Source organism: Physella acuta, unplaced genomic scaffold (assembly GCF_028476545.2).
Source record: "Physella acuta isolate Inbredline_101_S28 unplaced genomic scaffold, ASM2847654v3 ptg000200l, whole genome shotgun sequence".
NCBI lineage: Eukaryota > Metazoa > Mollusca > Gastropoda > Physidae > Physella > Physella acuta.
This window is the reverse complement of record NW_026731719.1, coordinates 578,825-597,314: the sequence shown is the minus strand read 5'-3', so window position 1 is coordinate 597,314 and position 18,490 is coordinate 578,825. Positions and strand designations below refer to the sequence as shown.

The 18,490-nt window shown below is 39.6% G+C and overlaps 1 protein-coding gene across 2 annotated transcripts in view; it reads right to left on the bottom strand.

The window, feature by feature from the left end:
* Positions 1-458: 458 nt before the first annotated feature.
* Positions 459-18,490, bottom strand: part of LOC131937150 (sonic hedgehog protein) — an 89,151-nt gene continuing 71,119 nt past the window's right edge. For both annotated transcript variants that reach the window (XM_059294346.1, XM_059294345.1), the window contains exon 5: positions 459-3,045. In XM_059294346.1, coding sequence (XP_059150329.1) covers positions 2,195-3,045 — 851 coding nt within the window. In that variant the 3' untranslated portion in view covers positions 459-2,194. The remainder of the gene's footprint in view (positions 3,046-18,490) is intronic.

The following is an 18,490-nucleotide window of genomic DNA, read 5'->3' as shown; positions in this document are numbered from 1 at the left end:
GTTGCTAAACTAACAGAATGTCCGGGTTGCTAAACTAACAAAATGTCCGGGTTGCTAAACTAACAAAATGTCCGGGTTGCTAAACTAACAAAATCTCAGACTCAACTGTTCTGTCACTTGTAGATATCTTTAAAGCCAAATAAACAAAAAACAAAAATATTCTGAAGTACAAAATGATTATTCTATATTATGTAATTAGCATTACATTGCTGTTTATTTTAATTCACTTGATTTAGTGATCTGTACTAAAGTTTTGTCAGCAATTTGAATAGGTGATCTACGAATAGGATGGCTATAAAGAAATGTGGTGAGCGGTCTTGGCTGTGAATGGGGGGGGGGGAAGCTAGGTGACGGTGTGTGCGGGGGTGTTGTTTGAAGCGTGAGAGAAAGGGGTGTGCAGGGGGGGGGGGGTACTGTAAGGTTGGAGTGAGTGTTTTGGTTGGGTGTGGGAGGGGGGGTTGGTTGTGTGACGTGTAATGAAATGGATGTGATGAAAGAGGAGTACAGCCTGTTCGAGTGCTGTCACTGACAGCATGTCACTGACAGCATGTCACTGACAGCAATCAACGATACATGACTCCAGGCTAATGGCAAAACATTTATCATGAGGTAGTCAAACAGCAATCGATTTTAATATCTTTACTAGTCATAATGTCCCATATTGAAACCAGTCATTTTTACTCAAATCGATATTACTGTCAAATTGTTCCGCTTCGATACGCCAACATTTCAATTATTTATCGTTTTTGTTTTCCGACTTTCAGCACGGAACGTGATCTATTTTAGGTGAACAAAAAGTAAATTAGATTTTAAGTAGAATATTTATTTATTTCTATTGCATTGTAGCGAATATTTATAGTGTAAATTGTCCGTCTGCTGATATCTAGACTCTCTAAACAATTCAGAGATGACTCGCATAGTCACGTGACGGTATGAACTAAAAATAAACATAGCAAAAGCTGAATTCATATGTCAATACGCATTCAAATATTGTCAATACATGACATGTATGTGTAGGCTGTAAGTATGACGTGTCCACATGAACACACTTCATCTAGTTAGACACAAAATTCATTATGTAAGAATATAGACATCGTTTGTGTTGATATGTAAATATATACACAGTGTAAGACGCACAGCCAGTATTGCAAGCTGTAAGTTCAATACAGTCTTCGAACTCAAAAGTTTTTTTTTTACAATAATTTAGCTCAACATATAATCGAAATGAACATTACCAAATTGTTGTATAAGCAAACAAAATGTAAGTTAATAAACGAATGTGATTTTTGTTTTGTAAAACTTAAACCCGAAAGACAAATTTCTGAATGTGTTTACAATAATAATTGGATAAATTTTATTCTTTCTCACAGTACAATATCATTGAAAGCCTAAGCCTAGATATTTTTTCATTGGATGCATAAGTAAATAAAGAATATCACTAATTAAGTTGGATTCAATGTCTGTGTAAGTCGTTAATTAAGTCGCTAATTAAGTTGGATGCACGGTCTGTGTAAGTCGCTAATTAAGTCACTAATTAAGTTGTATGTATGGTCTATATAAGTTGCTAATTAAGTCGCTAATTAAGTTGGATGCACAGTCTGTGTAAGTCGCTAATTAAGTTGGATGCATGGTCTGTATAAGTCGCTATTACTATAACGAATTTTACTTTTTTTTACTTAAGGAAATTGAATGACATCATCAAATATTTGATACAAAAGAACTAAAGCAGCAAAACTTCCGTTGCATTAATCTTAGATCACAAATAACATTTAAAACAACTGACAATTATAAATGTTATCAATATTAAGCAACAGAAGTCTGAAAAATATGTTCAACTTTTAAACTTAGGTCAAATATTCAACGTTTCATAACTTAAATAAAATATTTCTCTTTTCATAATTTAACTGAAACATTGAACGTTTTATAACTTAAATAAAATATTGAACTTTTCATAATTTAACTGAAATATTCAACGTTTTATAACTTAAATAAAATATTTCACTTTTCATAATTTAATTGAAATATTCAACGTTTCATAATTTAAGTAAAATAATAAAGTTCTCATACTTAAAACGAGCTATTGAACGTTTTATACATTAAGTGAAATATTTAACTTTTCATACTTCAAATAAAATATTAAACTTTTCAAACTTTAAAAAAAAATACATGTCGTACTTTAAGTATTTTTTGACACTTAAAGCGAAATGAATAAATCCATTCCAAGCAAATGGACTGCGATAGTGTACAAGCATTGGGCGAACCAATGCGCCCCGTCTTGGGTCGTCTCGTGGCTCGTGATGTTCGTCTGGCTACTGCTAGCAGACGACGGCGACCACACATTCAGATCGGAGAAAATAGATTCCAGCCAATGTCCTATATATTTCTGTATCACGTGATAGCCTCGCAATGGCGCTAGCGCTGTGTGCGCCAACTGCACATCTTTTAGAAAGGCGTAACAGGACGTGACGTAGCCGTCCACCACGATGGTGCCCAGCTGGGTGAGGGGGGCGTACACGCCTCTGATGGCGCGGATCTGTATGGCCACCACTTGCTCGGGAACCGTGACGTGTACCGGGGGCCTCACAGGAGAGATGGATGGTGACACATTTTCAGGCGAGTCACCGGAAGGTGAGCTACCAGCAGTTGAGGTAGAGTCTGTGACAAGAAATATGTACTGGCCCACACGAACTTCTTCTGCGTAGGCTAGCCGAGGTCGTTCTGACGCTTCCCTCGTTCTATAAATAGTTTTATTTGTGTCGTTAAGAGTCAGTGAGTCACTGTGGTGTGTGACATAGATGAGGTGCTTGGATGTGAGGGTGACGCCCCTGCCTGAAGATGTTGTCAGGGTGTAGTAGGTCGCCACGCGCTCTGTACTGCGGTCTAGGAAGGCGATGACGTCACTGTAAACAAGATGGCCGCCTGCATCCATGCTGAGCACACTGTCCCCAGCACGAAGCTGTGAGAGCGGGGTCGTCTGCCCAGATGAGAGCAGGACTGTGCTGGAGGGAGGGAAACAGCCGCCAAAATTGATGGCCACTGACGAATCTGGAACAAGAGGAGACAGGATGTAAAGTAATGTAGATCACAGACACCAACAGCATAGACAACAGCATAGACAACATCAGCATAGACAACAACATAGACAACAGCAGCATAGACAACAGCAGCATAGACAACAGCAGCATAGACAACAGCAGCATAGACAACAGCATAGACAACAGCATAGACAACAGCAGCATAGACAACAGCATAGACAACAGCATAGACAACAGCAGCATAGACAACAGCATAGACAACAGCAGCATAGACAACAGCATAGACAACAGCATAGACAACATCAGCATAGACAACAGCAGCATAGACAACAGCATAGACAACAGCAGCATAGACAACAGCATAGACAACAGCATAGACAACAGCAGCATAGACAACAGCATAGACAACAGCAGCATAGACAACAGCATAGACAACAGCATAGACAACAGCAGCATAGACAACAACAGCATAGACAACATCAGCATAGACAACAGCAGCATAGACAACATCAGCATAGACAACAGCATAGACAACAGCAGCATAGACAACATCAGCATAGACAACAGCAGCATAGACAGCAGCATAGACAACAACAACATAGACAACAGCAGCATAGACAACATCAGCATAGACAACATCAGCATAGACAACATCAGCATAGACACCAACAGCATAGACAACAGCAGCATAGACAACAGCAGCATAGACAACAGCAACATAGACAACATCAGCATAGACAACATCAGCATAGACAACAGCATAGACAACAGCATAGACAACACCAGCATAGACAACAGCATAGACAACAGCAGCATAGACAACAGCATAGACAACATCAGCATAGACAACAGCAGCATAGACAACAGCATAGACAACAGCATAGACAACAACAGCATAGACAACAGCATAGACAACAGCATAGACAACAGCAGTATAGACAACAGTATAGACAACATCAGCATAGACAACAGCATAGACAACATCAGCATAGACAACAGCAGCATAGACAACAGCATAGACAACAGCATAGACAACAACAGCATAGACAACAGCAGCATAGACAACAGCATAGACAACATCAGCATAGACAACAACAGCATAGACAACAGCATAGACAACAACAGCATAGACAACATCAGCATAGACAACAGCATAGACAACATCAGCATAGACAACAGCAGCATAGACAACAGCATAGACAACATCAGCATAGACAACAGCAGCATAGACAACAGCATAGACAACATCAGCATAGACAACAGCATAGACAACAGCATAGACAACAACAGCATAGACAACAGCATAGACAACAGTATAGACAACAGCAAAATAGACAACAGCAGGATAGACAACAGCATAGACAACAGCAGCATAGACAACATCAGCATAGACAACAGCATAGACAACAGCAGCATAGACAACAGCAGCATAGACAACAGCAGCATAGACAACAGCATAGACAACATCAGCATAGACAACAGCAGCATAGACAACAGCATAGACAACAGCAGCATAGACAACAGCATAGACAACATCAGCATAGACAACAGCAGCATAGACAACAGCATAGACAACATCAGCATAGACAACAGCAGCATAGACAACAGCAGCATAGACAACAGCAGCATAGACAACAGCATAGACAACAACAGCATAGACAACAGCATAGACAACATCAGCATAGACAACAGCATAGACAACATCAGCATAGACAACAGCAGCATAGACAACAGCATAGACAACAGCAGCATAGACAACAGCAGCATAGACAACAGCAGCATAGACAACAGCAGCATAGACAACAGCATAGACAACAGCATAGACAACAGCAGCATAGACAACAGCATAGACAACAGCAGCATAGACAACAGCATAGACAACAGCATAGACAACAGCAGCATAGACAACAACAGCATAGACAACATCAGCATAGACAACAGCAGCATAGACAACATCAGCATAGACAACAGCATAGACAACAGCAGCATAGACAACATCAGCATAGACAACAGCAGCATAGACAGCAGCATAGACAACAACAACATAGACAACAGCAGCATAGACAACATCAGCATAGACAACATCAGCATAGACAACATCAGCATAGACACCAACAGCATAGACAACAGCAGCATAGACAACAGCAGCATAGACAACAGCAACATAGACAACATCAGCATAGACAACATCAGCATAGACAACAGCATAGACAACAGCATAGACAACACCAGCATAGACAACAGCATAGACAACAGCAGCATAGACAACAGCATAGACAACATCAGCATAGACAACAGCAGCATAGACAACAGCATAGACAACAGCATAGACAACAACAGCATAGACAACAGCATAGACAACAGCATAGACAACAGCAGTATAGACAACAGTATAGACAACATCAGCATAGACAACAGCATAGACAACATCAGCATAGACAACAGCAGCATAGACAACAGCATAGACAACAGCATAGACAACAACAGCATAGACAACAGCAGCATAGACAACAGCATAGACAACATCAGCATAGACAACAACAGCATAGACAACAGCATAGACAACAACAGCATAGACAACATCAGCATAGACAACAGCATAGACAACATCAGCATAGACAACAGCAGCATAGACAACAGCATAGACAACATCAGCATAGACAACAGCAGCATAGACAACAGCATAGACAACATCAGCATAGACAACAGCATAGACAACAGCATAGACAACAACAGCATAGACAACAGCATAGACAACAGTATAGACAACAGCAAAATAGACAACAGCAGGATAGACAACAGCATAGACAACAGCAGCATAGACAACATCAGCATAGACAACAGCATAGACAACAGCAGCATAGACAACAGCAGCATAGACAACAGCAGCATAGACAACAGCATAGACAACATCAGCATAGACAACAGCAGCATAGACAACAGCATAGACAACAGCAGCATAGACAACAGCATAGACAACATCAGCATAGACAACAGCAGCATAGACAACAGCATAGACAACATCAGCATAGACAACAGCAGCATAGACAACAGCAGCATAGACAACAGCAGCATAGACAACAGCATAGACAACAACAGCATAGACAACAGCATAGACAACATCAGCATAGACAACAGCATAGACAACATCAGCATAGACAACAGCAGCATAGACAACAGCATAGACAACAGCAGCATAGACAACAGCAGCATAGACAACAGCAGCATAGACAACAGCAGCATAGACAACAGCATAGACAACAACAGCATAGACAACAGCATAGACAACATCAGCATAGACAACAGCAGCATAGACAACAGCATAGACAACAGCAGCATAGACAACAGCATAGACAACAGCAGCATAGACAACAGCATAGACAACATCAGCATAGACAACATCAGCATAGACAACAGCATAGACAACATCAGCATAGACAACAGCAGCATAGACAACAGCATAGACAACATCAGCATAGACAACAGCAGCATAGACAACAGCAGCATAGACAACAGCATAGACAACAGCATATACAACAGCAGCATAGACAACAGCAGCATAGACAACAGCAGCATAGACAACAGCATAGACAACAACAGCATAGACAACAACATAGACAACAGCAGCATAGACAGCAGCATAGACAGCAGCATAGACAACAGCAGCATAGACAACATCAGCATAGACAACAGCATAGACAACAGTATAGACAACAGCATAGACAACAGCATTGACAACAGCATAGACAACAGCAGCATAGACAACAACATAGACAACAGCAGCATAGACAACAGTATAGACAACAGCAGCATAGACAACAGCAGCATAGACAACAACATAGACAACAGTATAGACAACAGCATAGACAACAGCATTGACAACAGCATAGACAACAGCAGCATAGACAACAACATAGACAACAGCAGCATAGACAGCAGCATAGACAACAGCATAGACAACATCAGCATAGACAACAGCAGCATAGACAACAGCTTAGACAACAGTAGCATAGACAACATCAGCATAGACAACAGTATAGACAACAGCAACATAGACAACAGCAGCATAGACAACAGCAGCATAGACAACAGCAGCATAGACAACAGCATAGACAACAGCAGCATAGACAACAGCAGCATAGACAACAGTATAGACAACAGCATAGACAACAGCAGGATAGACAACAGCATAGACAACAGCAGCATAGACAACAGCAGCATAGACAACAGTATAGACAACAGCAGCATAGACAACAGCAGCATAGACAACAGCAGCATAGACAACAGCATAGACAACAGTATAGACAGCAGGATAGACAGCAGCATAGACAACAATATAGACAACAACAGCATAGACAACAACAGCATAGACAACAGCATAGACAACAGCATAGACAACAGCAGGATAGACAACAGCATAGACAACAGCAGCATAGACAACAGCATAGACAACAGCAGCATAGACAACAGCAGCATAGACAACAGCATAGACAACATCAGCATAGACAACAGCATAGACAACAGCATAGACAACATCAGCATAGACAACATCAGCATAGACAACAGTATAGACAACAACAGCATAGACAACAGCATAGACAACAGCAGCATAGACAACAGTATAGACAACAGCAGCATAGACAACAGCAGCATAGACAACAGCAGCATAGACAACAGCATAGACAACAGCAGCATAGACAACAGCATAGACAACAGCAGCATAGACAACAGCATAGACAACATCAGCATAGACAACATCAGCATAGACAACAGCATAGACAACATCAGCATAGACAACAGCAGCATAGACAACAGCATAGACAACATCAGCATAGACAACATCAGCATAGACAACAGCAGCATAGACAACAGCATAGACAACAGCAGCATAGACAACATCAGCATAGACAACAGCAGCATAGACAGCAGCAGCATAGACAACATCAGCATAGAGAACAACAGCATAGACAACAGCAGCATAGACAATAGCAGCATAGACAACAGCAGCATAGACAACAGCATAGACAACAGCAGCATAGACAACAGCATAGACAACAGCATAGACAACAGCAGCATAGACAACAGCATAGACAACAGCATAGACAACAGCAGCATAGACAACAGTATAGACAACAGCAGCATAGACAATAGCAGCATAGACAACAGCAGCATAGACAATAGCAGCATAGACAACAGCATAGACAACATCAGCATAGACAACAGCAGCATAGACAACAGCAGCATAGACAACAGCAGCATAGACAACAGCATAGACAACAGCAGCATAGACAACAGCATAGACAACAGCATAGACAACATCAGCATAGACAACATCAGCATAGACAACAGTATAGACAACAACAGCATAGACAACAGCATAGACAACAGCATAGACAACATCAGCATAGACAACAGCAGCATAGACAACAGCATAGACAACATCAGCATAGACAACATCAGCATAGACAACAGCAGCATAGACAACAGCATAGACAACAGCAGCATAGACAACATCAGCATAGACAACAGCAGCATAGACAGCAGCAGCATAGACAACATCAGCATAGAGAACAACAGCATAGACAACAGCAGCATAGACAATAGCAGCATAGACAACAGCAGCATAGACAACAGCATAGACAACAGCAGCATAGACAACAGCATAGACAACAGCATAGACAACAGCAGCATAGACAACAGCATAGACAACAGCATAGACAACAGCAGCATAGACAACATCAGCATAGACAACAGCAGCATAGACAATAGCAGCATAGACAACAGCAGCATAGACAATAGCAGCATAGACAACAGCAGCATAGACATCAGCATAGACAACATCAGCATAGACAACATCAGCATAGACAACAGCAGCATAGACAATAGCAGCATAGACAACAGCAGCATAGACAATAGCAGCATAGACAACAGCAGCATAGACAACAGCATAGACAACAGCAGCATAGACAACAGCATAGACAACAGCATAGACAACAGCAGCATAGACAACAGCATAGACAACAGCATAGACAACAGCAGCATAGACAACAGTATAGACAACAGCAGCATAGACAATAGCAGCATAGACAACAGCAGCATAGATAATAGCAGCATAGACAACAGCATAGACAACATCAGCATAGACAACAGCATAGACAACAGCATAGACAACAGCATAGACAACAGCATAGACAACATCATCATAGACAACATCAGCATAGACAACAGCATAGACAACAGCATAGACAACATCAGCATAGACAACAGCAGCATAGACAACATCAGCATAGACAACAGTATAGACAACAACAGCATAGACAACAGCATAGACAACAGCATAGACAACATCAGCATAGACAACAGCAGCATAGACAACATCAGCATAGACAACAGCATAGACAACAGCAGCATAGACAATAGCAGCATAGACAACAGCATAGACAACAGCATAGACAACAGCATAGACAACAGCAGCATAGACAACAGCATAGACAACATCAGCATAGACAACAGCAGCATAGACAACATCAGCATAGACAACAGCATAGACAACAGCAGCATAGACAATAGCAGCATAGACAACAGCATAGACAACAGCATAGACAACAGCATAGACAACAGCATAGACAACAACAGCATAGACAACAGCATAGACAACAGCATAGACAACAGCATAGACAACATCAGCATAGACAACAGCATAGACAACAGCATAGACAACAGCATAGACAACAGCATAGACAACATCAGCATAGACAACAGCAGCATAGACAACAGCATAGACAACATCAGCATAGACAACATCAGCATAGACAACAGCAGCATAGACAACAGCATAGACAACAGCAGCATAGACAATAGCAGCATAGACAACAGCATAGACAACATCAGCATAGACAACAGCATAGACAACAGCATAGACAACAGCATAGACAACAGCATAGACAACATCAGCATAGACAACAGCAGCATAGACAACAGCATAGACAACATCAGCATAGACAACAGCATAGACAACAGCATAGACAACAGCATAGACAACAGCAGCATAGACAACAGCATAGACAACATCATAGACAACATCAGCATAGACAACATCAGCATAGACAACAGTATAGACAACAACAGCATAGACAACAGCAGCATAGACAACATCATAGACAACATCAGCATAGACAACAGCATAGACAACAGCATAGACAACATCAGCATAGACAACAGCAGCATAGACAACAGCATAGACAACATCAGCATAGACAACATCAGCATAGACAACAGCAGCATAGACAACAGCATAGACAACAGCAGCATAGACAACATCAGCATAGACAACAGCAGCATAGACAGCAGCAGCATAGACAACATCAGCATAGAGAACAACAGCATAGACAACAGCAGCATAGACAACATCAGCATAGAGAACAACAGCATAGACAACAGCAGCATAGACAATAGCAGCATAGACAACAGCAGCATAGACAACAGCATAGACAACAGCAGCATAGACAACAGCATAGACAACAGCATAGACAACAGCAGCATAGACATCAGCATAGACAACAGCATAGACAACAGCAGCATAGACAACAGTATAGACAACAGCAGCATAGACAATAGCAGCATAGACAACAGCAGCATAGACAATAGCAGCATAGACAACAGCAGCATAGACAACAGCAGCATAGACAACAGCATAGACAACAGCAGCATAGACAGCAGCAGCATAGACAACAGCAGCATAGACAACAGCATAGACAACAGCAGCATAGACAACAGCATAGACAACAGCAGCATAGACAACATCAGCATAGACAGCAGCAGCATAGACAACAGTATAGACAACAACAGCATAGACAACATCAGCATAGAGAACAACAGCATAGACAACAGCATAGACAACAGCAGCATAGACAATAGCAGCATAGACAACAGCAGCATAGACAACAAGAGTATGGTCAACATCAGAATAATCAAACAATAAGTACAACATTCACTCAAGTATTTTGTGTTTGAACTGTTTATGACGTATTACGATACGTCTTTAACTGTGTCATGACTATTAAGATACGTCTTTAACTGTGTTATGACTATTAAGATACGTCTATAACTGTGTTATGACTATTAAGATACGTCTATAACTGTGTCATGACTATTAAGATACGTCTTTAACTGTGTTATGACTATTATGATACGTCTATAACTGTGTCATGACTATTAAGATACGTCTATAACTGTGTTATGACTATTAAGATACGTCTATAACTGTGTTATGACTAATAAGATACGTCTGTAACTGTGTTATGACCATTAAGATACGTCTATAACTGTGTTATGGCGGTATTATGAAGAGAGACTGGCGAAGATTGGCCCCAGTCTCCAGCTAACAATAGAACATTCCTTCTGACAAGGTGGGGCTGTCACCATGTGGACTGTGGTCCCGTGGACGGTGATCACGTGTTTGCCGGCGTTGATTACTGTTTGACATAGAACGATTGACCTTTGAAAGCGGGACATTTTTACACACACAGACCGCTAGGTCAAATCTTTGCTAGACATGTCGCCTTCCACACACCTAAAAAATCCCACCACCACCCAGCTACTCTGTCCACAACCCCCCCCCCCAAATCCCACACAACCTAGTATATTTCTATAGATTTCACTTAAACATTTCTAATGCAAGCGACACAAAATCTAACTTTTAAATGGTGATTTAAGAAAACTTAATGGAATGTTAAATTTGAAAAAAAAAGTAATTGATAGAAAGCTAAATTGAATAATTAAATTTGAAAAATGTCATTGAATTGAATAATAAAATTTGAAAAAGTCATTTAATGAAAGCTGAATAGAAATATAAAATCTGAAAAAGTCATTTAAAGAAAGCTAAATTGAATAATAAAATTTGAATTTCATTCTAGTTACTTAAGTAGTGGTTCATTATGATATATTTAAAGAAAATACAATATTTTCTACTTTTTAGAGCATAAATATATCAAAGCTCTTAATTAAAACGTTTTTTTTTAAAAAAAATTACGTTTTGAATATTTTAAAAGTTTTAATATAACATAATTACAGGGTTATAATCATAACGGAACGAATGAAAGCAAATAAAATGCGAATAATAGCGCGAGAAAATTTATACTTATACTTTTTTGAGAAACTTTAATTAATTCTTAAAATATTGATTAAGCATAAATTATGACGAATTTCCTGTCACATTGCATAGTCATCAAGTATTGACCCATGTGCCAAGTTTGAAAGAAATCGGTCTGGTAATAATGGTCGAAACTTCGTTCGCCATTTTCAAGCCATTAGAAAGGACGAACGACAGACACTTGAGGTAAGTGAAAGCTTGAGAAACAGAAATAATAATCTTTATAAAATCTGGTGCTTAAATCAGTACAATTAGACAAAAAAGGTAAAAACGTTTGTGTACAATTTTATTCATGGCTTTTTAAAAATAAGTTGAAAGAAAAGCGTTGGTTATTGTTTGTTGCATACCTAGATTACAATTTTATGAGAGACTCAAGAATGCGTTTTCTTCAAAGTTGAATGATCAGGTTATTATTAAATTGATGTAAAGACAATTTTTCCCCTTCTTTTTACTGCATATATAAAAACTTAAGATGCATGTTTTATGAAATAAAGAAAAACATTAAAATGCATAACTAATGAAGCGTGAATAATCTCCCCCTAAACTTTCTCGAATATTCTTAGATAACACTAATGGGGATGGCAACTGCAGTGTAGTCGGGATATAGATATTTTTAAAAATCAATTTTCAAATACAAAACTTTTTTTAACAGAATAGAATATCGAAATTTAAAGAATTGCACACCAAATGAACAGCAAATAATCTGTGTATAGTAGTGCGGAACATTAGTACTCGACACTCGATAAAGAAAGACAGAGGAATCAAGTTAAAATAAATTTTTATGCGTTTTCTCAAAATTTGTCAGAGAACAGACTATTAGATCTTTAACAAATATGTGAATTTTTTTCTATCTAACTGAAACAGAACTGAAACCGAAAGTAGAATAAGTTCCACTTCCGGTTACCGGTAATTGTCGAAAAGTGGATACAGAACTACACATTCGATATAATACTTAAATGTGAAATTTCGTCAATCTAGCAGTGACGGTAAACAAGTTATCATGTTCACACACACACACACACACACACAAACACACACAGACACACGCATACACACAGACATACAGACACGATTGCAAAATTAACTTTTTCTGACTCAGTGTTTGGTGGGGTAGGGTAGGGTGGGGGTAGTTGAGTGGGGAATAGTATGGGGTGAGGTAGTTAGAGTAATGACGTTTCGGTTGGTGTAGTTTATGGGTAGCGTACAGCTTCAAGCTGTACATAGTCGGGCGTATCTGTGATACAACTCCTTCTGTTACGCAGTGTAAGATAGATCACTTGGGTGCTATCAAGACAATTAATTCTCGGCAACTCGACGCCCCGTGTGACACGAGCGCCCCATTGCCTCACCCCCCCCCACCCACACACACATTGTTTTGGGGAGTGAGGATTGAGCGTGACCCATGCTCCGCCAAAATCCCGCTGTTGACTCAGAGCTTAATAGGCCGAACACCTTCGCCACCCGGCTTTAGCTGTGGCTAAACTTGGGCTAACCCCCCCCCCCCCCCCCGATATTGTTTACACACTAACGGGAAGCCGCCCCGTCCCTCCCCTCTGAGAAGCAATAACATAGCCTGAAATCGTGTATAGGATTAACAGGGATAAGTCGACCGATATCTAACTCCAAGTTTAAAGCTGGCTTTTCAATGCTAGGGCACGGAGTGGAGCAAATATGTGACATATGGCCCCAACAACTGAGATGGCCCCAACAACTGAGATGGCCCCAACAACTGAGATGGCCCCAACAACTGAGATGGCCCCAACAACTGAGATGGCCCCAACAACTGAGATGGCCCCAACAACAGATAAACAGCAATACTTGTCAGGGGTCTCCCAGTATTTTGATCGAACATTGCTCAGAAAATTGGGTACGGCTAATTTGGGCTGTTAAGGCATTGTAACCAACTCAAACTGGTCCGATGTTGTGGGGCTGGTCCGATGTTGTGGGGCTGGTCCAATGTTGTTGGTCCGATGTTGTGGGGCTGGTCCGATGTTGTGGGGCTGGTCTGATGTTGTACTGCTGGTTGTGTCTACACAATATTTTGGCCTAACATACATTCATCTCTCGACCCGCTTCTAATTAACGGGAGCTGGGAATGGGGAATGGGGAATGGGGAATCCTGGACCAACGTAGAGCTGATTGACAGGCAGCGATAAGCAGGATTCCACGGCCAAATCTAGCAGATAGCCGGGACAGGTAGACCAACCAATCACATTGGTCGACACCACAAACAAGCGGCCGATGATAACATAGATACTACAGGCTAGATCACGGCTTCTATAATCCTATGCTGAGAGTGTGCATGCTTCATCGTGCTCTTTAATTAGAGAACTCGGCCATGCCCTCACACATTTCTAGCAGACATTAACAACAAATGTGTTATTACCACCCCCACCTACCTATACAACCCGTGTTACCGCCCCACCTACCTATACAACCCGTGTTACCCCCCCCCCCCCCCCACCCCCACCTATCTATACAACCCGTGTTACCCCCCCCCCACCCCCACCTACCTATACAACCCGTGTTACCCCACCCCCACCTACCTATACAACCAATGTTACCTCACCCCCACCTACCTATACAACCCGTGTTACCCCACCCCCACCTACCTATACAACCCGTGTTACCCCTTCTCCCCACCCCCACCTACCTATACAACCCATGTAACCCCCCACCCCCTTTCTACCTATACAACCCATGTAACCCCCATCCCCTTTCTACCTATACAACCCGTGTTACCCCCCCCCCCACCCCCACCTACATATACAACCAATATTACCCCCCGCCCCACCTACCTATAAAACCCGTGTTACCACCCCCACCCCCACCTACCTATACAACCCGTATTACCCACCCCACCTACCTATAAAACCCGTGTTAACCCCACCCTTACCTACCTATACAACCTGTGTTACCCCACCCCACCCCCACCCCTACCCCCACCCCCACCTACCTATACATCCCGTATTACCCACCCTACCTATACAACCCGTGTTACCCCCCACCCCCACCCCCACCTACCTATACATCCCGTATTACCCACCCTACCTATACAACCCGTGTTACCCCCCACCCCCACCCCCACCTACCTGTACCACCCGTGTTACCCCCCCCCCCCCCCCCCCATCCCCACCTACCTGTACCACCCGTGTTTAACACACTCCTCTGAAAATGTTTGTGTACATGGGAAGGGGGGCGGTACGCCAGTGGGGGGCTAATCTAGCAGCTCTATATGTGTAGGTTAGCAAAGAACAAAAAGCTGGTATATGGGGAGCGGACCGTTAGACCAGTCTGCGTGACGAAACATTCATTACAATCCTAACGCCGTTAGTACCCTTCTTTATATCAGCTTTGTCAGATTTCCTTTCATCTTTTTGCATGCCCCTTTCCAGCAACTCATTCTCTAGAGATCCACGCTTAGAGCGTCATCGACCTCCTTAATTGTGTTGTACAAGCTACTAGACAAAACAAATCTGCTACCAATATCGTGGCTGCTCTTGATGGTCCCAATATCGTGTGTGTGTGTAAATAGTGTATTCTTATTTCGCAAAATGAGAGCCAACTAAAGATTCGATACACAGCACGCATACAGTACACCCTGAGGGTGTATGGCAGGCAACAATGCCGTCATAAAGTTATAAATTACCTGAATACATGCCGGAAACTATTCTGGTATTAATCGAAATATTTCAAATAATTTGAGATTTCTCTGTGAACTATCTGGTAATACATAATAGGTCCCGTAACGGTAGAAAATATTATAAATCCCTTGGTCCAAGGATTGAGTAGGACGATTTTTCCTCTTCTAATCATTCATTGAAAATGAAAGTAAAATAAATAAAATCAATCTGAAAACGTCATAAGTCACAAGATAAAACAACAGCCAACCAGTTAGAAAATATCGTTGGCCCGGTACTAGACGCTAGTAAGTATAAGGTGTGTGGGTGAGGGGGAGGGGGGCGGGCGGAGCTGAGAAGAGAAGGCGGAGTCGCTGAATCAGGTGGGCGTCTAAAAATAGCTGCTGTGTATGTAGACCTCCTGGTAAAGACATCGAAATTATCGCCCCTGTAAAACATGGTATTTATCGCCCGTGTTGAATCATTTAGCTGATTACCACCCAGACTTCAACTAGAGAGTTCCCCGTGGCAATTTATTGCCAGTTTACATTCGGCATGCGGCTATTGTAATAGGCGTTATATATATATATATATATATATATATATATATATATATATATATATATATATATATATATATATATATATATATATATATATATATATATATATAATGAAAATTTCAACTGCACCCCAGTAGAAAAAAGTCTGGAAGAAACACTGTGTGTCAGTCCGTCAGCAATTACGTCATCGCTATAGAATCTAGAACCAGAAAAGTAAACAACAACCCCTGACGTGCATTTAATTGCCTCGCATTTTGTCTTATTATAAGTTGTGGAGTAGGGTCAATCTATGTAACGTTTAAAAATGTTTGATTGTTGACAAAGTTTTTACAATTTCGCATACGCCAACAAAAGAACACGAAGAAAATATTAAATACATGCAAATTGCTAAAACATGTTAAACACATCGATGCAAGGGGAGGTAATTTTAAAAGAAATTTAACTCCGCTAAATATTGCTATTTTTGTAATTCTTTCTTTTTTATTTCAACAGAAATAATTAATATTTTAAAGCTCGTAACTAGAATAGATCAACATTCAGATAATTTATGTTATTTACTGATTAGTCGGTACAGAGTTTTATATTATTTTTAATTTCTATATTTTCTTAAAATTACTATTTTTGTTTGGTCTTACTTGATGGTTGAGTTTGTATTTGTGTTTGCGTTTGTGTTTTCTTTTGTGTTTGCGTTGTGATTTGTTTTTTTTTTGAGTTTGCATTTGTGTTTTCTTTTATATTCTCGTGTTGCGTTTGGGTTTGGGTGGCGAAACACGGGTATGCACCCAGTTGTAATGTATTTTATAGTAATATGGCTTTACAAATTGTAGTACAGTATATATATATATATATATATATATATATATATATATATATATATATATATATATATATATGTATATGTATACATATATATGGATGTATATATAAATACATCTGTTATATCTGTGGCTTTAAATATTCTTTGCGTTAGGTATATGGCTTTACATATTGTATTATGTTTTAAAATATAATATGTCTTAACATATTGTAGTACGTAATATATAAGGCTTTATATATTGTAATACGTTATATATATATATATATATATATATATATATATATATATATATATATATATATGAATATATATATGTAATATGTATATATATATATATATATATATATATATATATATATATATATATATATATATATATATATATATATACTACGGCTTTATCTATTGTTGTACGTTATATTTGTGGCTTAATATATAGTACTCTTATGTATACGGCTTTACATATTGTAATATGGTATATATATATATATATATATATATATATATATATATATATATATATATATATATATATATATATATATATATATATATATATATATATATATATATACTCTTATATATTCTTTATAGTTATTTAAATATTAGTGTATTATTATATACTAGCCGTCGGTACCCGTTACACGTGAATTATAGGCCTATACATTTTTAATGTTAAACATGTTTGTGAAAATATTTTACGTGATAGTTATTGGTCAAAACGCAATGTGCTCGACCACACGTTGAACGATATTAGTGACAAAGAAAAGAAATAACGTAATAGCTAAAATGCGACACATTTAAAACAACACAGACTACCAATACCTATTAGAAAAATTAAAACCAAATTATATACATTAATAATCAACACAACACCATGTTAAATGCACAAACTGATTTAGAGACTTAAATGATTCCGTTAAAAACCCGGCTGTTCAATAATATTTTGTTTTTTACTTTATCGTATACAAGTATAGAGAAAATATTGTAATCGTGCAAAATTTTTTTTTTTTTTTTTTTTTTTTTTTTTTTTTTTTTTTTGCATACCTCGACGTTTTACGCCTCCCTGAGTCGGAAAAACATAGTTTTGCAATCTTGTCCGTTTGTCTGTGTGGGTGTGTGTGTGTCTGTGTGTGTCTGTGTCTGTAAACGTGAGTACCGTTACAGTTAGGTTGTTGAAGTTTCATATATAAGTATTATCTCAAATGTGTAGATCCGTATCAACTTTTCAGCGATTTCCGATAAACGGTAGTGGAACTTATTCTACTTTTGGTTTTTCAAAAGTCTTTAACTTTAGTACTGTT